General features: G+C 35.8%; 1 protein-coding gene across 2 annotated transcripts in view; it reads right to left on the bottom strand.

Moving 5' to 3' along the window:
• ARFGEF1 (ARF guanine nucleotide exchange factor 1) overlaps positions 1-22,675 on the bottom strand; it is an 85,948-nt gene that overhangs the window by 9,218 nt on the left and 54,055 nt on the right. For both annotated transcript variants that reach the window (XM_014256373.2, XM_005517108.3), the window contains 17 exons: positions 21,628-21,833; positions 21,444-21,528; positions 20,700-20,871; positions 19,388-19,539; positions 16,013-16,141; positions 12,731-12,889; positions 12,267-12,417; positions 8,669-8,759; positions 7,584-7,624; positions 7,326-7,495; positions 6,549-6,700; positions 6,218-6,390; positions 5,107-5,267; positions 4,337-4,467; positions 3,362-3,491; positions 2,265-2,400; positions 2,038-2,176 (listed from right to left, as the gene is read on the bottom strand). In XM_014256373.2, coding sequence (XP_014111848.2) covers positions 2,038-2,176; positions 2,265-2,400; positions 3,362-3,491; positions 4,337-4,467; positions 5,107-5,267; positions 6,218-6,390; positions 6,549-6,700; positions 7,326-7,495; positions 7,584-7,624; positions 8,669-8,759; positions 12,267-12,417; positions 12,731-12,889; positions 16,013-16,141; positions 19,388-19,539; positions 20,700-20,871; positions 21,444-21,528; positions 21,628-21,833 — 2,378 coding nt within the window. The remainder of the gene's footprint in view (positions 1-2,037; positions 2,177-2,264; positions 2,401-3,361; positions 3,492-4,336; positions 4,468-5,106; positions 5,268-6,217; positions 6,391-6,548; positions 6,701-7,325; positions 7,496-7,583; positions 7,625-8,668; positions 8,760-12,266; positions 12,418-12,730; positions 12,890-16,012; positions 16,142-19,387; positions 19,540-20,699; positions 20,872-21,443; positions 21,529-21,627; positions 21,834-22,675) is intronic.

Below are 22,675 nucleotides of genomic sequence, written 5' to 3'. Positions count from 1 at the left end.
GGCAGCAGTATGGTTCGTGGTTTTTTAGTAACTGATGCTTGCGGAAATTGGTAGCCAGCCAAGTAAATATTGCCGTAGATTTTCCAAACAAGGAAATACGATCAACTCTCTTGGCAAAAAAGTAACTTGCCAAGAATCATCAGAGGCTGATACTGGAACTAAGAACTCAGGCAGCCGATGTTGCAGCTCTTAAATTAGAGAAGTTGCACAACACCTGGAAGATGTTTCATATGAATGCTAAAAAAGAACAAATGTAACCCTACCTGATCAGAGTAATAAGAACTTCTGCCAGAAGATACTTTACACTCCACAGATTTGTGGATTCTGACTATTTGAAGACAACCGGCAATAAAGCACTTGCCCATAAAGTTTTCATATATACCACTGTGTGATCTGTCTGTCTTCATTTCAATATTAACAATTGTGTTACTGCCAGGCATGGAAAAACAAAGGTAAAAAGATAATTTGCCTTCTCTAAGCACTGAGGCAGCCACCATAACAAGCTTAGTACTAAAAATACAATGTCAAAAAGAAAATAATAAAAAACTAAAGAAGGGAGGGCAGGAAAAGCTCAATTTAAAAAAAAAAAAAAAGCTAATAGAGGGACTTAGAAATAAAAATATGAAATGTCAACCGAACCAGGACTCTCAGAAAAAGACCAAGATCCCAAAAAAAGAGAGAAAGAAAGAAGTATCCTCCTAGAACTCAGAAAGAGAAAAAGGTGAGTACCCTCACATAAAATCAAAGTAAGACTACAAAAGTTGGGAACCTCCCAGAAATTTAAGAAAGGATAATATAATGAAGTTCTCAAAAGATGGCATAGAAAGATTAAAAGTGAAGAGAAACTTCTTAAAGGAAGGAGTTGGATACTCTCCGAAGAAAAAGAACCCATTTCAGAAGCAGAAGGGTCTCAACATAAAACCGAATAATGCACATATTTCAAGTTGGATATAACTAAAGGCAACAGGAATATTTTGAGTATATCTAAATATTAAGATATCCAAAATGCTGCTCTAGAAAGGTTTCTAATATTCAACTATAAGAATACCCTGAAATTTAAGTTTTGATCATATGCTGACACCAAAGCAAATGTTCTCCTACTGAATATTAACTTCAAAATCTTTCCAAGTACAGGCCATAATAAGTCAGGGTTAATTCAGCTGGATTTTTACATCCAGAGATTTGGGTTCCAATTTTATTTTTGGCAGTTAGCAAAATGCAGAAGCTAGCTAGCTCCCAAATATTTCATCTTCATTTTATAATTATTTTTGATGGAATTAATTTATACCTACTTACATAAAAAACAAAGGTAAGGCAGTTACAGCTTTTATCCTTTAATGGATGAATGAAGCTCTCTTACAGTGCTGATATACAACTCTAAAATTAAGCAAAGACTGACTTGAAGAAGGTTCATTTTGTTTCAGTTTTCTACAGGCCTAAAGTAGGTCCCAGAAACAAACAATATGAACTGGATGAAACACAGCACTCGGAATGGTACAGCCTTACTCCAAGAAACCTCACACAGAATTGTTATATGAATGGAAAGGGTTACCACACATCCAAGGTAATTTTCACAAAAATATTAAGATTCATATAAATATATGATGGAAATTAACCATAAACCACAGGGACTTAAATCTGTAAGACTGTTGCAGTATTTCATGGAAAAAGCTCCAGATGTAATTAGAAACAGTAAAGCCTGCATCTTCTATTACAAAAAAGAAAATAACAAAAAAAATCAGATAGTACTTCTCCAGAAACAAAACCTTAACACTGATTCATGTTACATTCGGGGGGTTGTTGGGGATTTTTTTTTGCTTATCTCCTATAAAGTATTTTCGTTTTTAACACTTTATCATTAACAGTGCAGAAGAATACCTACACCTAATTTATTATCATGTTACAAGTAAGTCTGTTTCTCTTTAGTCCACACTTACCAGCTTTTTATTCACCCCACCTATGAGATATCTAAGAGTCTGAAATGGATAAATCTAGGTAAACTCTTTTACAAAGTATAAATATTAATAGTTGTCTTACGCATGAGGGATTGTAGTTTTGAAAATATCCAGCATGCAAGTGCAAGTTTTATCCCAGATTTCTAGGGTAAACTTTTCACCATTAAGGATGACAACATTCTCCAAACAGTTTGTACCAGATCGTGCCAGTTGTTCATTGTCTGTAAGAGACAAACAGTGTATTTGTTTATTCACACTTAACACAGTAAAATGTTAACATTGTTTTAACGTAATTTGTACAGTTCTTACCTTGCTGCACACACCAGTACAGCTGTGCAAATATATCATCCAAAAGAACATCACTAAGTACTTCTAAATACTGTGTAAATACATCACATATTGCATAAAGTGCATGGTTACAAGTAGTTGTCATCCATTCGGCTTTCTAGGAGTCAAAAAAAAAAAAAGAGTTACAACCTTAATGTGAAACTTCTGGATACATATATAGATGAACATTCATATTTACTCTATTTGCTTTATAGTGACATAAAATTAATTTCTGTATCTTAAAACCTCAAGATCTGGAGCCTCAAATCCTGCTTTGCTAACTAGCAGGTTTAAAAAGAACTATAGGAACATACAAACAAGCGTCTTAGTGTCCAATTCCAGCTCATTGATTTAACACCAAGCTAAAGCTGTGTCTACCATTTTTCAGGGAAAAAAATTACAAAGTGAGATGTCCTACTACAAAGTGTCAGACAAAGCCTCCCAAACAATTGACAATTTTGATCTATCTTCTAATACTAATAATTTACACATTAGTTACATTTTAAAGCCCATTTCAATTGTTTTTCAGAACAGTACCTGGTTCTAGTTTGGCAGACCAAAAACCAGATGGCTGGTCAAAAGTGTGCAATGACAGCATAGTGCTGTTTAGGGTGGTTTTTGTTTGTGGGTTGGTTATGGGGTTTTTTGGTTTCTGTTTGGCTGAGAGGTATTTTTTCACCTTGTCATCAAAAACTTTTGAACTAACAAAACTCATTTCTTCTAACTGTAACTTCACTGCTGATTATAAGCCTCACTCAAGTGAGCATGTTGTGTGTCTCAGATTCCTAACATCACATGTAACACCTACAGTTACAAACCCTAAATACACTGCATTTTATGCTATTCTTCTGTTGCTCCTAGTGTAAACTACTAGGCCTTTGACACACATAGCTTTAAAAAATGAAAAAAGTAACAACACCTGCCAACAGAATGCCATTAAAACAAAACAAGGCTACTGGAACCACTGGTCCACCATCCAAGTTTTGAGGTTTACCCTACATTACTTGACAAAGCTATATTACAGGTTTTGTACTGTAAATGTAGTTCTCATGTAAATTATCTTCCTCCACTTTTATCACCTCAGTCTGCTGTTCTGGCAGTTTCATGTTGTCAAATATCCTGAAGACAATCCGAAACAGATCTTGCCACCAGTGTTTTTCGTAAGTATGGCCATATGTCTTCATTATTTCAAACATTACTGTTAAGCCCCTGAAATGAAGAAAGAACAATTTATACCAAGAGTTACAGAAAGATATGAATGAGATCAACTAAGTACAACTACAGCAGCAATAACAAACTCAGATACTGTTGAGAACATTTTACATACATGAGTACACAAAATATAAGTAGAAACTCAGCTTGTAAAAAAACCACTTTATAGTCCCACGCAATAGCCAAAAAAGAGAAAGTTGAGAGTTGTGGTAATTTAAAATTAATAGAGTAAACCAACTCCTTTACCGAGGGCCACAAAAATTAATAAACAAAGATTTCCAGTTAAAAAGTACAAAAGTCTAGAAACAAGTATTAACCTTCACCAGCTACAAAGGGAGGCCAGATGCACAGATCCCATGCCAATGTGTAAATTTAAAGTTATTTGTGTACAATCCCTCATATTTCACATCAGAACTGCAACTGAATACACTTTACAAGGGAAAATAATTTTCCAGGAAAATAAGCAAGTTTTACATGAGATCAGAGTACAGCTTGGCTTCCTGTAACCATTTCTGCAATCCTCAACCACTTAATGAATCATGGTATAAAACCAGTTTTAAAATCCCCAAGATAAGTAGGATAAGCAAGACACAGAATGCAATCACAATCATGTAACTTTGTTGTTTATTATAAGAGAAAATCAAAATTTCGAAAGTACAGAACACAGACTTAATTTCTGTATTCCAATATCTATTTAAAAGGCATTTGTTGTTTCCACAGTGGTATCACCCAAATTAAATACTTAAGTAATTTTACAGGGAATACATTTACCAAGAGTTGTTTTTATTTAAAAAGTATAAAGCAGGCCTTTTAAAATTTGAATTACAAATACTGATTGTTACCTGGTTCTTACATCTAATTTGCATCTATTGATGATACAGGACAACTCAAAGAGAATTGGGAACCATCCTCGCACCCACACTCTGTCTTCAGGAGCTACATTCATATCGTCACTTGTGTACTCCTTGAATGCCTTTAGAAGGAAACACAGAATTATACAGACATAGAAGTTAGATTCTTCAAAATAAAACACAGCTGGACTAAATTACATTCTCTCCTGCAAGAGTATTACACCCTGATACCTCAGATGAATTGGCAATCGAAACAGTAACATTGAGAAAGTGAAGTGTTTTTCAAACTAATGCTTATGAAGAATAAACCTAAAAAAATAAACAGGATTACACATTTAAGCATCAACTTTTGCTTGCAGTTTAGTATGAGTCCATTGCTCTGAAAGTGAGGATCTAACCATAACATTTTGAGGATATCAAGCATTTTTGGTTATGCCGTTATCCATTTCTTCACTTTTCTCAGTGGAAAGCAGATTCTGAGATATGCTGATTTCCAACAGCTCTCAGGAATGTTAGTCACCAGCTGAAACTGGGTGGTGGGTAGGGATGGGCAAAGGGGAATAGAAGAAGAATAGAAAAATCACCCTTACTTTCCAAGCCTGCATAATTTTATACTCCAATTGTTTCTGAATAACGTACATTTCTAATGAGAAAGGTATTTTCCATGAAATCCATGAAACTTGAAGGGAAGGCAGTAAGTTTAGCATAACTACTTTTTTTCTATATAAAAGCACTTGTAATTTAGTTAACATAGACTATACCTGAGGCCTGTCAGACACATATTTTGCACAGTGGCGAATGAGGCGTATCGCTTCCATACTGGTATCTGGAAATGCTGCATTGCAGGCAAATTCAGACAAGCACTTCACTGCATCCTGGAAAGAATCTATGGTTGCTGGGAAGTGTTTTTCAAACACGATTGCTGAAAGAAAAGTGTGAACAGGAGAAAAAACGTGTCATGCTTTAAAATCTATTAATTCTTGTATGAACTGTCTGTAACAGAAGTCATCAGAGACTGGTTCATTGACTGGTGCTGTCAAATGCCTGAGTAGTAAGAAAAACTAAAGAAAAAAAAAGAAAACAAAAAAACATTATCCAGAGGGCATTTCACTTTGACAGTGAGTGTTTAAAGTAAATTAATCTAGACTAAAGCAGGGAAATGTAACAGTTAAGCAAGACCAGACTAACAGGCTTACTATTTAACACTAGTCTGTGTCACCAGAGCTTAAGAGGGATGCATGAAGCATGGAGTTCCACCTACTAATGGACCTCCTCCCCAGCTACATTTTCCCTTGTTTTTAAGTAGCTACTTTTGAAGAAAAAAGTGCTTAATCAATGATAAAACAGTTTCATAAACTTGCAGAGGTTCAGACAGAATAAAGAGATCACATAAAGCCTGGGATCTAGATTAGAATAGAGACAAAAAAAAATATCACAGCACCCCCTAGTTCCACACTGTCTCCTAAACAGGCCTTACACAAGCACAATTCAGAAACACAGAAAATGACAAGCAAACAACATATTAGTAAAATATGTACCTTTTTTTTTCTATGGAAAATGCCAGGAATACTTAAATAAACACTTAAATAAAAATGTACACATTAAATAGAATTATCTAAGGCCTGAGTTGTTTTACTACAGAACACTACAAACAGGTAAGTTTTTTTTAAAAGGCATAAAGAAAACCAGTGACTCTTATCTATTGAGTGATTTTTGTAAGTATTTTCCCAGAGGACTGATTGGGATGTGTAAATCATTGGTTCCAAGACATGAAGCAGGCTCTACTATGCAGGCTGTGAGTCCAGAGGCAAAGCCTCTTGGGCTCAGGAGTGACACTCACTTCCATGACATCTGAATATGGTTTATACTCACTGACAATGTGTCCTGTAGTCTGGAATGCCAGTTCCACTATACTTTCATCCTGATCTGAAGCTGCCAGATGAAACACTGAAAAAATGTTTTTCCAGCCAGAACGAATGTTAGCAGCCTGGGAATTCACCATCTGTGCAATGCACCGTACAACCATGTCTCGAATAGTAGGAGACCTAAATTAGGATAATAAACAATTTTTAAAAATCAATTACATAATCAATTAGAATAGTATAAATCTCTAACAACTGATTTTACAAAAGCAATTTGAAACATTAATTGCAAAAGTTGATGCTTGTGATCCCAAGCAATTCAGTTAATTGTATGTTATTACCTGTTTCTCTTCATGATATGTTCAAATGGTCTTAGGAAATCCTTCTGGAATCGGAAATTAGCAAGTTCTCCTTTTTCCAAGAACTTCATTGACAATTGCCTTAATGAGTCTACTGCAAAAATAGCTACATCTTCATTGGGATTGCAGCCAACCTGAGAATGTAGAATAGAAATGCAGAGTAAGCTTGCATCAGAATCTTATGGATTCAGCACAAGCTGCCTTTACAGCTGATAGCAGAGAACTAAGCAGTACAGGAAAATTAACGAAATAAAGAGTAGTCAATTCCAGAAACCACACTGTTTATACAATTCAATAATCCCTAACTAATTCCAGCTATTTTCTACATTAAATAACCTGGCATTTAAAACCTTCTAAAAACAAGCAAGCTGTCTGTCTTCAAAATCTGTATTAAAAGTACATGTCAAACATTCATTTGATAAACAGTCAATTTAGACTTGAAAACAAACTCTTAAACCAAGCATCATGAAACACCCCCAAAAACTGCAATACAGAACAGCAGCCAGTTCTGGACACAGGTCACGATAAATAATTTAATGTATACTTCTGTTTTTATATTTGTTACACTGTGTACTTCTGCCTTCTTGCAGGTCTTTGCGGCTTTACAATTTTGTTGGTTTAAGCTTATAGAGAAGGACATAAAAACCATTTTGATTCATATAAGCGCACATGATATATTTATTTTCCAATAAATCTCAAAATAAAATAATCCATATCAATAACTGAAGGAGTATGCACTATAAGCATTAACAAGGATACCTTATTAAAATGATCGCCAATAACTTCCCAGATCCTAGACCACTGTAACCTTATCCGGCCCATGTTGTAATAAGAAATCTCTACTATCTTCTGCAGACTAAACATTCGAGGGTGGGTAGCAGACAGCAGCTCATCCATGGACACAGCACAAAGCCAGCGAACGAAATCCACTGTTAAATGACCACAGATTTTAATGCAATATTTTTCCAGTGTTTAGTTTACAGGGGTAGGGAGGGGTAGGGAAGAGACGAAACCTACCAATAGCATTTCCATCCAACCTTGTAGATCCCGTAAATATTCTGCAAAGTGCAGTTGAAGACATGGTTAACATTTCTTAAGAAAAGCATGTGTTAAATCTGATCAAGTTTCCTTGTCTTGTTTTCCTCAACAATAGACAGTCTCTGATTACCTTTATTTATTTAAAAACAGTTAGTAATTGTAAAGACATAGTGAGAATACTGTCAGCTTCTATCATCCCTGATCCAAATACAGAACTCAAACGTCTCCAGAGTGCACAATATCCATTTGTCATGACAAGTAGGTATTTGAAACACTTCCCATTATGAAGCAGGGACACTGCAAACTTAAACATCTATTATATGTTTGACATCACGCTTCCAGTACACCTGATGTGATTTTACTGCAAGACAACTTTTCATTGAACTGACATCCATCTGTATTTCAACCACAGAAGTGTTTGTAAGCCTTCAAAATGATACCTCTTCACCAATTTTGACAACCATTAAGAAAATTATATGCTCTGATCTCTTATATGCTGACCAAGCAAGACCCATGAACACTTCGGTATGATCGCTACTGTAGGATATAAATAGGGAATGCTCATAATATGTATTCTGCCTAGCCAAATCCAGTTAAAATAAATGTGATTCATAGAACGGAAGACTGGAATAATAATTTTGGTCATTTCAGACAACATCTACATAACCTAGAGGAAAGCAGGGAGTCAGTAATTAAATTTAGGAAAAAAAGGGTCTAACAATGTCCTCAGTACAAAGCCAAAATGAGATTTGCTATCTATTACTATATACAGTAAATCAAGATTCAACAGACACTACAGCAGACTTCATTCTTTATTCAAGTCTTCTTTAGTAACTTCTATATCAGTAAAAAAGCTTATTATGTAATCTTCATTCTGCTCCTTCTTTCAGAAACACCCATGATCCAAAAAAAAAAAAATCTTTCCCCCCCGCAACTGAAAAGCACTTCACTATGGTAGTTTTTATGTAGTCTTTTCCAAATAAAGAAGGTCCTTTTCTTAGCACAAGGTATTCAAATACTGCTTAAAAAAACTTCAGATGGAAACAATAAATTTTATACAGTACCTGTCTACAGCAACAACAACGCTCTGGGAGCTAGTTTCACCAATGGATTCCTGAATACTTGCTATCTGCTTCCAATCCACATTTCCACCAACTACAATGAAAAAAAATTTGAAAAATGGGTAAGAAAGAATATGGAATGGGTTGGGAACAAAGAAGAAGAAAAGTTGTGCCACTACCAGTATAATTAAATATATTTTTAATTCACAAAAAAGGGAAGTACATTATGAATTTCCCTTGCATGAGTTGGCCATCTCAGTGAACAGTTGCATTTTGGTGTAAGTCCTAATTATCCTAATTACCTAATTATTATATCTCTATCCATATATAAACTATATTAGTCCCCAAAAACTGTCCACATTTAGAGCAACAGATACGAATGAAAGAAATAAACCCCACAAGAATCACCTTTTTTTCCTCCATTTTTCAATGAACCTTTGGACATCTTGCCACTTAGAACACACAATATATGACTGAGAATATAGCTTAGAGGAGAATTTTTCACAATTACCATCAAGAGAGTAAATCCATCCCAAAAGATTTTATTTCTTCTCATTCAGAAAGAAGAGCTTCCACCAAAACTCCATCTTTAAGCTACATCTCAATTACAGCAAAATTATCACCCCAAAATAGTGAGAAATATCTATAAATAAAAATAGCAATTATTTATTTCAGAGGATGGAAACTAACCCACATCTGGGAATGCTCATATGAAGAAACTGCTATCTTTGCAGTGAGAAAAATCCCAAAATTTTTAGCAAAATCCAATCTTCCCTTGAACTACCATCAAAAAAAAGAGTAGGAATCTTGCAACCACTCTGGGTAATTCCACATACCCTGTATTCAGGACTTTTTTTTCCCCAGCAATATAGAAAAGGAGACTGAAAGAGGCAAGTACTTCTGTTCTCAGAGGTTTGCTGAGAGAAAAACTTCTCATATTCAGCCTGCCTCTGTCTTGATGTGCTTCATCCCTACTTGAACGTGGCTGGAGAGGACTGTCTGTCAAATCTATATAACCTGACCCACCTGAAGTATTTTCCTAGGGCATTTATGGAATAACTTCTGTGTACATACATATGTACCCTCACACTTGTATCTCAGAAATTTATAATACCACTGGGTTTGATCAAGACTTCTCTTGTAAGCACACAAGCTGCCAGTGTCAATTAGCTTGAATCTTGCTAATGAGTCAGGCAAGAAACACAGAAAATGAGCAGCTGACTGTGAGGAGAATTTGAAGAGCTATTTCCAAGGAGTCAAAACCTTAACCAACTCTAAGAGTTTACATGAGAATTCCTTGTGATCACAGGATTTGTAATGCAAAGCTTGAAAACCTAAACAGACAGGAGACTTAGACTCTAACAGCTGTGAAATCTTTTACAATGAAACACAGGAGTCAGTTATGTAACTGCTTTACAAAAAAGAGACTCCTCGGATTCCCACTGTCCAAAGAGGATTTCTGGTTACCCAAGAAGTGCACTTTGGCTATGACCTACGCACAGCAGCAGGTTTTGTCTTCCAACTTCGTGAACAGAAATTGACATAGAAGAAATGTGAATTTCACAATTACAATTCCAAGTAAGGCAACATTCCTACCAAAGGAGAAATAGACTAGATGCTTATTCATTTACTTTTACAACCCCCATGCTTGTGATGTTTTGAATTTCCAAGTACAACAACAACAACAAAAAGGGTCACAACAGGAAGGTAATACAAGAGATGACGACATTTGAATGCAGATGCCTGAACAGCCACACCTGAATCCTTGCTGAGGCAGTAAATGAGCAAAGGAGCTTTTGCATCTGGTTTGGTTGATCTTTGTTATCTCAAAAAACATATTGACTTTACCAAGAAGACTGAGTGCTACTGCTTATCCACATCTGATTTTGCTAGTAGGTCTGAAAGATGGAGCTTCTGTGTCACGAGACTGCAGCTTCACTCACTCTAAACAACTATTTTCCTGTAAAATATGTGTCTGTGTATATGGACATACACATTGTGTATTCTTTAAAGGAATTTAGCTTTCTAGAAAGCTCCTTTGAAACCTGTAGTTCCAATGCATACTTTGGAGTAATCATGGAAGATGAACTTATCTGCAAAAAAGGATTTATGGAAAGAAGTAAAATAACTGAAACAGTTGAGAAAATGTTCTAACAGCCCCTTAGTGCATGAAAACCAAGTTAAGCATTTTCCTATAAGATTGAAGCAACATTATTAAAAAAAAAAAAAAGAAAAAAAAAAAGAAAAAAAAAAGAAAATGGTGAAGTTTCCATATGTGCACTGTAACAAGCATTCCAAAATTTTGATTCAGAGAAAAACATTTTATGCACTGGGGCATAAACTGTTTTCCCTAGAAATGTAGCTGACAGCAGCAAAAGGTCTTTATGAGCTGGACCTATACCAATGACTGGTAAGTATGATTTAGAGACACCTGAAAACCGTTTGCATTCTTGAGTTATGAGGACTTTAAACCTTTAAAGGCCAGTCACTGCAGCATAGAAAAACTGCCAGCATTTGGAAGTAGCCAAGTTGCACAGGTCATCAGGGAACACTAAACTGAAGGATGCATATTGAAAGGGCAGGAAGAAGCTCAGAATATGAGATGTTGGCAGACTCATTGATTTCCAGGCCTAAGTTTTCCCTTCATCAATTTTTGGCAAGGTGAGGGGAGTACAGAGAGGCAGGCCAAAGGGGAGCAGAAGGGAAATAAAAGGAATGACTATAGAAGAAGAAAAACTGTCTGAGGAGAACACAAACATGAATTATTTGGACTAGTTTGGGAGCTATGATCAGGGGAAATAGAAAATTATCATTACTCAAAAAAAAAGTTACACGAAAAACTGAGGCTTGTTTGGCTGTGGGTGAAGTTCAAAAAGGCAGGAGACACTGAGCATCACACTGTAACTGAAACTTCTCGTAGTCAAAAACACTTATATATATACTTTGATGTTTCCAGAGTTTTTTAATGTCCTATATCCTACACCTGTATATCTTTAACTGTGTTCCCATTTAAAACAAACAAATAAAAAAAACCCCAAACCTTCTAAAGATAAATTTAAGGTAAGTCTTATACTTTTATAAGAAGATAAGAAACATGTCATTTTTTGCACTATATTTTGGTGCTCAAGCCTAAAAAAGGCACTTACTCAGTACTGAAGTAACCAGAATAGGAAAGAAATGGAATTTCAGAATTTAAGCTAAATTCATCTCCCACTTGGTTTGAATTCTGTGTGTGTCTCACAAAGCTCCACAACAGATGCTTAACCTACACATACTGACTTACTTGCTTGGTAAAATACTTGGCACACTAATGTTGCAATATTATTAAATCTGGTCATACCATCTGCAATCCATTCTTAGTTGGAAAGTTATATTTTAATAGAAGTGAATAATATATATAATCTTCTTAAATTTTCCACCCCAGCAATAACAGAGCAAACTAAATATTCCAGAAATTTGAATACATCTAGTCAAAGCGTAAGTTTTACAAGGACTACTTCATGGTCTTTTGTCAGAACCTCACATAAAAACACTAAACAAATTTAAATAGTTCTCTGAACAAAACCAGTTAAATGAAATATTTCATATTTGCATTACTTACCCAGTCCCAGCCCCACAAATTCATCAGGTGCCTGATCTTTTGTTCCAGTAAAAGAACCTTCCCTGCCGCGCACTGTCCCTGAGATGTAGCGAGGTTTTACTCCAGTTCCTATTAACTGTGCCAGTTCAAGTTGACTGATGCATTTCAGAATCTATTCCAGAGAATAAAGAAGTTGTTTACCAACAAAAATCTGGTAAAGACCTTTAGAAGAAAAAAATTCTAAATACTTCAGGTCAGAAAATCTGTTCTTTTGTCTAAAATGAATATTAATTTAAATAGTACTGGATTTGTCTCTCACGGTTTTATTTCTCACTTAGGCATGTTTTGCTACTTTAATTAGCTGCATAATGTATGCAACAAAAGTATACATGCAGCACTTACCTAAATCCTACAAGTAAGCACACTACGGTGTTGAAAAATCAGTGAACATGCTTTTGTACAGTTTAAATAGAAATGACTTGTACCTCATGCCAGGAATTTCCTAAATAGTTTCCATCTGTATGAGCCACCGTGATGAGAGTTTTAATGGTGTCAATATTCTTCTGCTTCATTTCAGTAATACCAGAACTCACTGTAAGCAATGTAAATCTTGCTAATGCTTGAACATACGCATCTCTTTCAAGCTACAAACAGGAGGGAAAGAAACAAATATCTCATAAATATTTTTGCCATTTTTTGTTCTTAGTGCAATCTCTGTGATTTCATCAACTATACAATATACCTTTCTCTTCCTAGAACTGGATTTCCAAAGCTTAGTGAAAATATATCAAGTTCTTCACCAGTAAGAAGATATCTGTAGGATGAAATCAGGTTCCTTCTGGTTTAGGAACAAGAAGTGTAATGTCTGACAGCATAGAATGCAAAAGTTGCATTTAAGTTTCTGGTTTGGTCTTTTTTGGGGAAAACAGGATGTTGTTTCAGAAGCAATGTTGCTACTTAGCCTAGCTTTCAATATTCTTGTACTATACTCAGACCTAATCTGAAAATGCTGCCTTTGGCAGACTCATTTAAGTTTAAGCATTTTTTGTCAACAAAATCTAAAAAATGTATCTAAATGGCCTGTTATGACAATTCCATGGAATTTCTCAAAAGCTATTTGATTTAATCCACATCATTTGGAGCACCACAGAAGCTTCTGAAGCAAGTGTCATGGGTAAACAGCAAGTGACCATAATCTAGATAGACCTCACAAAAGAAAATTCTACCCAGTTACCCAATTTTTATGTGTATGGTATCTATAAGCAACAAAGGGAAACTCCTCAGATCTCACATGAACCAATTACAATTTTTTACAATGGTAAAAAGGGGATTACAGTTGAGCCCACAAGTGCATTTGTTCTCCCATTATGTATAAAGTGAATGCTGTAAAGTGAAATGGTTGTACACCAGATAAACAAATGACAATTATGAAATATATTTAACTGTTTGGATATTTAGCGCTGTTTTTAAGTAAAAAATCACTGAGCATGGAAAGCAGACAGATATAAAATATTAACAAAAAACTCCAGGAAGAATGGGACTCCACAGAGAAAACGTGAACACAACAGTGGAATATGGTAGAAGGGAAATATTGCCACTGAGCCACTGATCACACTATAGCTGCCACATTCAAACCATTACTGCAAGGTATGCTGGCAAAGGAACAGAAAATGATGCAGAAGCACAGAAAAATGAAGTCTCAGAGCAAGTACTAAGTACTAAGCAATGAATCTTTAGAATCTACAAACTGTGTATCTTCCAAAAAACCCAAAATGTTTTCAGTTCTACTCATTCACACAGGTATTCCCCCCTCCCTTTTTTCTCAGCTTCTCCTAAAGTAGAAGACAAACAACTAAATAATGTGTCTATCACTCAGAAATTTTAACCTAACGATATACGCAGATTAAGTACATCCTTTTGATGCATACCTTGTCTCAGATACTTAAAGACAAAAGTCAGACTGTGTGACAAATCTAAGATTAAAGGCATAAATAATTAAAACCAGAATCTATAATTGAAGTTTTAGAGGTGAACACGCATAACTTCAACTATATTGTGCACTTCGGAATTTTTCTTAAAATTAAAGGCATACAGGTCCCTCCATTATCTCTCAAGGTGTGTAAGCAAATGTAAACTCTTAATAGACATCAATCTTAATTTCTGTACATTTACACTATGAAAACTGTAAAGTTGCCATCACTGGTTAAGCACATGAGGAAAAACTTCATTCCAACAGAAGAGACCCTTAAGTCTAAAGTAAAATCTTAAAGCTAAAGTACAGATGTGCCAGTCTCCTTCAAACCACCAGAGCTATCTGGTGTCTGCAGTCAGACAATATCCCATCTAATCGAGACCTTGTGAACTGGAACCATCCTGTAATATTGAAATCATCAACAAACCAGTACTGTTTTTAATTATATCAACAAAACAGTTTCCATAGAAAATGAAGCAGTAATAAGGTTTATACTGAAAATGTAAAAGCAAACTTTCCCATTTTCTGAAATTTAAAAACTGTTTTTTGGAAGACATCCAATCATGTCCCAAGCCAATGGAAGGGTACAACTGAGTCATAGGGATCCTAGAGCAAGCATGTCCTTGCCCTCCCTATGCAAGGCTGACCATTGCAGGACTAGAAACTAAACTCTGCAGCTATTGAAACTGATATTGGTACCAGTTCCACTTTTGCAGCTTAGAAACAAAAGTAACCGGAGTGTGTTTCACTGAACATCTGCAGGCTCCAGGGAAGGCTTTGTTAATCAAATTTTTAAGTCTGTTCAGCTTGGGGGCAGGTGGTTGTGCAGAAATTAAGTGGAAAAACAGAGGAAAGAAACCTCACATGATGGCAAATGGGCTTTTTTAAGTAACTGTATCACAAGTCCTGATGTGTCTTTCTACATTAGTGGTATAAAAAGTTACCTAACTTGCCAAAGACAAGTGCAAGAGAAGAAGGAAGGAAAGCATTCCCTATTTTATTATATTTCAATATCTTCTATTTAGTCTTATACAGTTGGTTTTTGGGTTGGTTTGTGTTCTCTTGGTAAGCGTTTTCAACATACACATGAAGTAACACAATGCCAAACATATGGATTTTGCTAGCCTCTCTCTTCAGCTATAACACTTACAACACTGGCAGACCAGAATTCCATTTATTAACTAATAATCTACAATAACATAATTGTACCTTCCCTACCAACGGTTTCTAAATAGAAAAACAAAAGCCAAAAAAAGCCCATGTTTAATCACCATTGCCCTCTGGAGCCAGAGTGTCTGGCATTCTTGGCATTGCACTTAATACAAGATCCATTCATTCACTACATCAGGAATGCCATTTCCAGTGCCGTAAGTGTTAATCCATTTATAGACATCTTGGATTAATATAATCTCTCTGAAGTTGAGAACAGTATTTCAAATACAGTTCACAGAGATACTATTTTACAGGACAGAGAGACTTGTTTTATAAAACACAACACATCTAAACAGCTTTGTAACAATGCTAGAAATAAAATACTTTGACATAAAAGTAGTCAATTCCTAGGGAAACAAACATTCAGTGCAGAGGCATGGAAGCACTCACCACAAAACACCAAGAAAAATAAAGGTCACTTAATTTACACTTCCAGTCAAATTTCAGATGAAATAGCAATGAAAGAAATCAGACAGCCTCTCGGTATTTCAGTGCACAGCTTCAGCAGCAAGGACTCCTGGAACCCCACTAACATTTTTCTGGTACATAAATCAAAGTATTGTCTCAATCTGACATTTTTTACCTGAATGTTGAAAATGCAAGCAATCCGGATTGCACATCGTATACCCTCCAAACAAAGAGAGGCAACTTCGGTGTCATCACAGTCCTGTAGACCCACACTGAACGCAGCCAGGAAAGGTGTCCATGCCAACTGGAATGTATGCAAAGTAAGTGTTTTATTAGCAACTGTTGGTACTTGAAGGGAATGCTAAATTTCACCATCTTGCTGCAGTGTAAATTCCATTTTAACTTACATAATCAACTTTGAAGCTGTCTTTTGACAAAAAGGAAACAGAATATACAGACATGAGGTACATAATAGTATAGTGTGGTTAGAAGACACAGGAGACATAGACTGAGGTAGAAATAATGTAGAGTGGAGCTCCCCTCATAAGCACTTGTCCTCTCCCTCAGTAACAAACATACAGCCACCAGCTTCAGATAGTTGTAAAAACCAAACCCTAAAGCTATGTCAATTAGGTATCTTGTACAGTTTTAGCATTTCCAGGATGACTTTTATCTTTGCACACTGAAAAACAGAGTAAACAGTTACTGCAATAACCAACACACCATATAACAGACTTATGATGAGAAGTACATACTTAAGTAAGACTAGCTTATCCCAATAACACCAGAAGAAAAAAAAGGAAGTTAGTGAAAGTAAGGCAGACTTTATTAATCACACTAAAATTATGGTGAGCCAACAACAACAAAAATCTAGGACATGACCCTTGCCTTATCTCTCTACTACTAATTTTGTTGCCTTTATCTTGCCATCTTTTTGTACCTAAGCCACTATTGATGTTTCCCATTGCTCTTTCCTTAGGTGGCACTGAGGTTGCAATAAAATAATAATAAACTAAAATTACTGCAAGAGAGTCTACATAGTCCTTCCCTTGTGGTCAAGGCTCCCTCTCCCAAAGGCAGAAAAAAACAGAAACATGCAGGGGATCCTGCAGTAGCTGCATGGGATTATGGAGAGGAAACACCACAGAACCCAGAATGATTTTAGAAATAGTTTTATCTGAAGTCACCCCAGATGAAATACAGAGTCAATGGGCACAGCAAGGAGCAATAGATTTCACACTTAATTTCATAATAAAATGATGCACCACAGAGCTTTAGTTTCATTTAAACCAACAACTCCAAAAGCACTACCTTCAAAGAGCATTTAAAGCTTGCACATACCAAACCATAATTGTGGGTTAGTGCTGAAGGCATTGGATAAATTTACAGATTCAGGATTTAATTCCTTATTGTATGAGCTTTAAAGGTCCCTTCTAACCTGAACTATTCTATGATTTTTTGATCAGAAATGTATGCTTTTTCCCACTGCCTTCCTAATTTTCACTGCTATTGAAACTTATCTTAACTAATCTTAAAAAAATCAGAAAACTGAAATAATTTCTTAAGAACTATCTGATGGTCTGTATATTGTGCTTTGTAACTAGATATATGCTGTTATTTGTGGGCTGTTTTGTTATTACAGGTGAAAGTCAAGTCTCAAAACCAGACAATCAATTCTGGACTGCTTAGATAGTTGCATAAAGTGAATTTTTGCTGTTTTAAAAATTTAGCCAATGTATCTGTAAACACAGTTACAATGATCAATTTTACATGGACATCAATGGGTAAGATACCCTGAAATTTGTACATTTTTTGCTGAAAATTTAAGTCTAAATAAAAAATGTGAAATTAAGTATTCGAATTCCACAGTTCTCACTTATTTTTGAGAAGAGGACCCTCTGTTCAATAGATTACACTACTGTCCTCAGTACTTTAATTAGTTCATGAACATCTCCAAGTGACCTCAAGTGACAACTTCAAATTTTTTGCACCTTCACAAAACACGTTTGGGGTGTTAATTTAACCAGGGTGCTTCACATTTTGCTCCTTTGGAAATGAACTTTGGAAATACAATTTTCAGATCGGGTTGGAAGCATTAGGGCTGGTATCTTGAAGAAAATCACACTAAGAATTTTACAGAAGCCTGCATGTGAATTATTTAATTTCAACCTTCAGGAAGTCATCAGAGAGAAAGTATAGTATATCTCTGCTATGTGACACTCTGAACAGCCTAAAAATAAATTTTTAACAAGGTCTGTGCTTAGTGTTCCTCCATACAAATCAAATACTATGCTAGTTTTTTTGATAAGGTGACAAAGAATTCATAAGTTTGCCTCAGAGACAGCAATCTTAAAATGATCCTCAATGTGCCCAGGAGACCAAGAAGGTCAATGGCATCCTGGCTTGTGCCAGCAAGTGTGGCCAGCAGGACCAGGGCAGTGCTCTGTCCTCAGCACTGGTGAGGCCACACTTTGAAGTCTGTGTTCAGTTCTGGGCTCTCACTGCAAGCAAGACATGGAGGTGCTGGAGTGAGTCCAGAGAACGGCAATGGAGCTGGTGAAAGAGGTGGGAGTTGGTCTCTTCTCCCAAGTAACAAGTGAAAGGATGAGTGCAAGGGGCCTCAAACGGCACCAGGAGTTGAGCATTAGGAAAAATTCCTTCACAGATGCAGTTGACAAAAGCTGGAACGAGCTGCCTAAGGAGGCAGTACAGGCACCAACCCTGGAAGCATTTAACAGACTTGCAGATGTGGCACTTCAGGTCACAGTTTAGTGGTGGACTTGGCAGGACTGGGTTAACAGCAGGACTCAAAGCTTTTAAGAATCTATTTCAACCTAAATGTTTCTGTGATTCTTGGGTCTGGAGCTCCACCTAACCTCATAGCACATCCCTCCAGGGAGCCATCTGTTTATTCAGTGGTAGCAGTAGGGACTTTACCTCCCTGGAGCAGTTCACAAAGGGGTCGTGTGAGGACCATGACTTGAACAAGTGCACAAAGGAGAGTATGGTAAAGCCATAACAATTTATCTCAATGGCAGATGACTGCTGTGAGTTAGGTATGCCAGTGACCACATCCAAGAGCACACTGAGGCACTGTATGCTACTGAACATACTCTATCTATGAATCTGAATCACTGCTATGGAAAAGGCATTTGGGATGCAGACAGCTTTGCACTTACACAATAGGAGATAGGTGTTTAGAATAATAGTTTAATACAGGTCCAGCTTTCTCCCCTACACTGGACCAGTATCCTAGCTTTCTAAAGTATTAATTTGCAGCAGACAACATTAGATAAAAGCTTTTCCTGATAATTGCTCCATTGCTTTAAGATGCTTCTTCTATCAGCACAGAAACTTCTTAAATTCCACGGTAAGTGAAACTAGATTAGAAGGCCCAAAATCCTCTTTCCTGTAGCAAGTTAAATAACTCACAAAATGAGAAAAACAAAGCAGATGCAAATCCTTAGTATTTTCAATAAATCCTTGACAGTCAGCATTTTGTATTAAGAAACTGTGATATTCTACATGATTATGTAAACATGTATCTCACCTTAAACATGGGTCTCACGTGCTCCAGGTGTGTTGCACTAGTAAAAGGGGCCTGAACGTGGCTCACTGCCTCCATAAGAGCTTTAGCTGTTTTAGCCATTTGCTCCATTTCCAAGTTATATAGGAGTCTCCTCTGCTTCTCACTAGCAACACCTGCAAAGACAGTTTTTTTCTTATTTGTGCATCTTTAGCAATGCTGTCTGCAGGAATATAGTAATTTTACATTTTTCATTAAGTACAATACTCAGATGCATTTTATATTATCTTTACTTTCTGAAATTATCACATCAGCCTTCTCATATTTCTTTTACAATATATATGAAATTTAACTTAAGGCAAACTTGTGTTTGAAATGAAAACTATTTTTAAGCCTTTATAGAATTTTAAGATTTTAACAACAGAGATTTCTTCTCCATCACCTCAATTGACAGCATAAATATCACACCCACTAAGCTAAATTCAAAATGAAGAGATATTTCATAGGAATCCATCAGCAGAGAAAATAACAGTAAAAATAACTGGACACCCTTTTTCAGTGCAAGAACTACATTAAACCTTTGCAGTTCCATAAAAGGACCTCCATCCCATGAAGACAGTTAAATCCAAGTAGCATGTAATAATCATCTTTTTTTTTAAAAATGACAATAAAACATTATGTTAAGTGAATGAATACTGAAAACAAGAGCATTTCTTTTTTCCCAGATGCAAATCTCCTGCAAGTAATCCATTCATAAGGCTATTCTAGGACTTAAATTATACAAATATAATGGGATAAAGTTAAGTCTCTCTTAATGTTCTCTGTAGAAAAGGTAGAGTGAGTAACATCTCGATCTTCACACTGTGCAAAACACAAAGTTTTTCTGGTATCTGAGAGAGGAAAAGATAATAAAGTGCACAAATTAGGGCCCTAAGAATCAAATATTGCAAAATACTTGAAGACAGATTAGTTATTGTAGGAAATCACAACAGTTACTTAAGAAACAGAAAACACACACAGAGCATGTGTGTTGTCCTGCTCTGTACCTATTAGCAACTGCTGCTCAACAGCAAAACCTGCCCCCTTCATGGTCAGTGCACTGATTGCCAGGAATTCAGATGAAAAGGGAAATGACAATAAGCAGTTGTATTTAATGCAGATTTGTGGCCAGCATCATGCATTTATGTTAAAACTAAAAGGATATGAAATTAGAAACTAAGACCCACTGTGAGTTAAGTAAGTGGTGTTTGCTTCATTCAACTCTTGTTTTAAAACAGGGGACTTCATGAAACTGAAGAGCCAACCCTTGAAGAAAGCTAACAATGCCACTACTTACTTTGTTTACTCGATTTGGTGGGTATTGTTAATTCTTTTGTTTCTTTCATTGAAATCTTCTTTCCAGCTATTTCATTATAGATAGCAGACAAATATTCTTCAGGGAGATCTTTACTGTCATTGATACCTCTATTCATTTTAATATACTGTTCTTTTGTCATTTTGTTCTTAACCTGAAATGCAGAAAGTAGCTGTAAGTATCAACAAATGAGGCAAGCTCATCAGTTAAAATGCTCCCTATAAAACTGCCCAGCCCACAAAAAGTTACCATCAAGGATAAACCTGTTGATTCAGAAGACATTTTAAAGTATTCAACACATCTGAGACTACGCTGTCAAATCTACAATATTATATACAATAATATACAATATACCATAAAGCCATGAGGACATTCTAACACTTAAACATTTGGTAGGATCCACAGATCAAATGTATATCAAATTAGACATACATTAAAAAGAACAAAAAGACATTAATAAAATGCTTTTTCTTGTCATACAGACCAAACTATCTATCATATCAGCAGAAATCTACGTTACAGAAAGGCCTAATCAAAAAAATTTCAAAACCTCAACACCCATGAAACGTAATATTGTTACTTAAAAGATGCACGGATGTAACACTACCTTACTTCTTACACTCATACTGGTGTTAAATTGGATATCAAGCATTTACAACTACATTGTCACACAGCCTGAAAGTCACATGCCTGTGAATTACACAGATAATTATTCCAGCAACATACCTGTGGACTGTGAAGATCTGTTGTCAACATGATAATTGAGTAAGCTAAAACATATGCAGTATCTGCACTAGCAAAAAGAGTTTGCCTGAAGGCAAAAAGGAGAGAAAGAATAGAAAATTTAATTTACTAGGTTTTATCACTAATTACTCAGCTTTCAAAGTTCTGAAGAAGAACTGTATCTTACCCTTGGTTACATTCTAAATATCTAGCAGCAAATTTCTCCATTAAGCGATCAATTTTTTGAGCTTCTCCTGGTAGACGAAATCCTTCTAGAAACATGCGCAGAGCTGAAACAAAATCCTTTCCTGAGAAGTCGTGTTGGTCTACATATGCATACATGACTTCTTTGTTAAATTTATCATTGTCTCCCAGGAACTCCCCAACCTGAGTCTGAAATAAGAATGGGAAAGACAAACTAGTGCATTTATATTTGAAAAATACATATAAATAACAACAACAGTCAAATGTCCTACAAAAAGAGAGGCATGTATTGCACTTAACTGAGACATACTCCTGCTTCTCCTCTATTGTCTAAAGCACTTGGACCACATATTCCATCATAATGCTCTTACATGCTCATACATATTAGTCTATATTCTCCCTTCTCTGCTTCTACTCACATGCCATCTTCTTGTTAGATGAATTACACATGTGTATAATACATGTTAATATTAACATAAGTTAATATTACTATTGATTGTTCTCTGCTATAATGATTTTTGTAGTTAAGAAACTCATTATAGGAATGTGAAGCTTACTAAACTCAACTTTGTCCCCTAGAGTACTGATCTCAAACAGATGCAAGGGATGCTCAAATAAAAATAGCTGGTACTCAAATACGTCTGAGGTGATCACTGTCAACACAACACAGTACAGTGAAAAAGAGCATGCATTCAGATAAAGATGCCTGTATATGTAAACTGATACTAAAAAAAATGTTTTGATGCCTGATTTGAAGCATTGATACTGAAATTTGTGACTTCAGCCACAATTGTAAACATAGGCACCAATGGGTGTGGCTTTTATGCACAATGGTGAGAACTGCTGTTTTAGAAAGTTAGGTTTCTCATGACAATATTAACATATTAGAAAACATATATGAGATATTCCCACCCAGATACTGCAGGACCCTTCCAAGTCCAGCAACAGATGCTAGCTGTAAATAAAATCAAAAACTAATATCGATTAACTAACTCTCCTCTTGGGGTGGAAAAAAAGTGCTTTTAATGTTG

Source organism: Pseudopodoces humilis, chromosome 1 (genome assembly GCF_049639895.1).
Source record: "Pseudopodoces humilis isolate 2021_Gansu_Grassland_sample_001 chromosome 1, ASM4963989v1, whole genome shotgun sequence".
In the NCBI taxonomy this organism is placed as follows: domain Eukaryota; kingdom Metazoa; phylum Chordata; class Aves; order Passeriformes; family Paridae; genus Pseudopodoces; species Pseudopodoces humilis.
The sequence above is the reverse complement of the archived record's forward strand: the minus strand, read 5'-3'. Positions and strand labels throughout refer to the sequence as shown.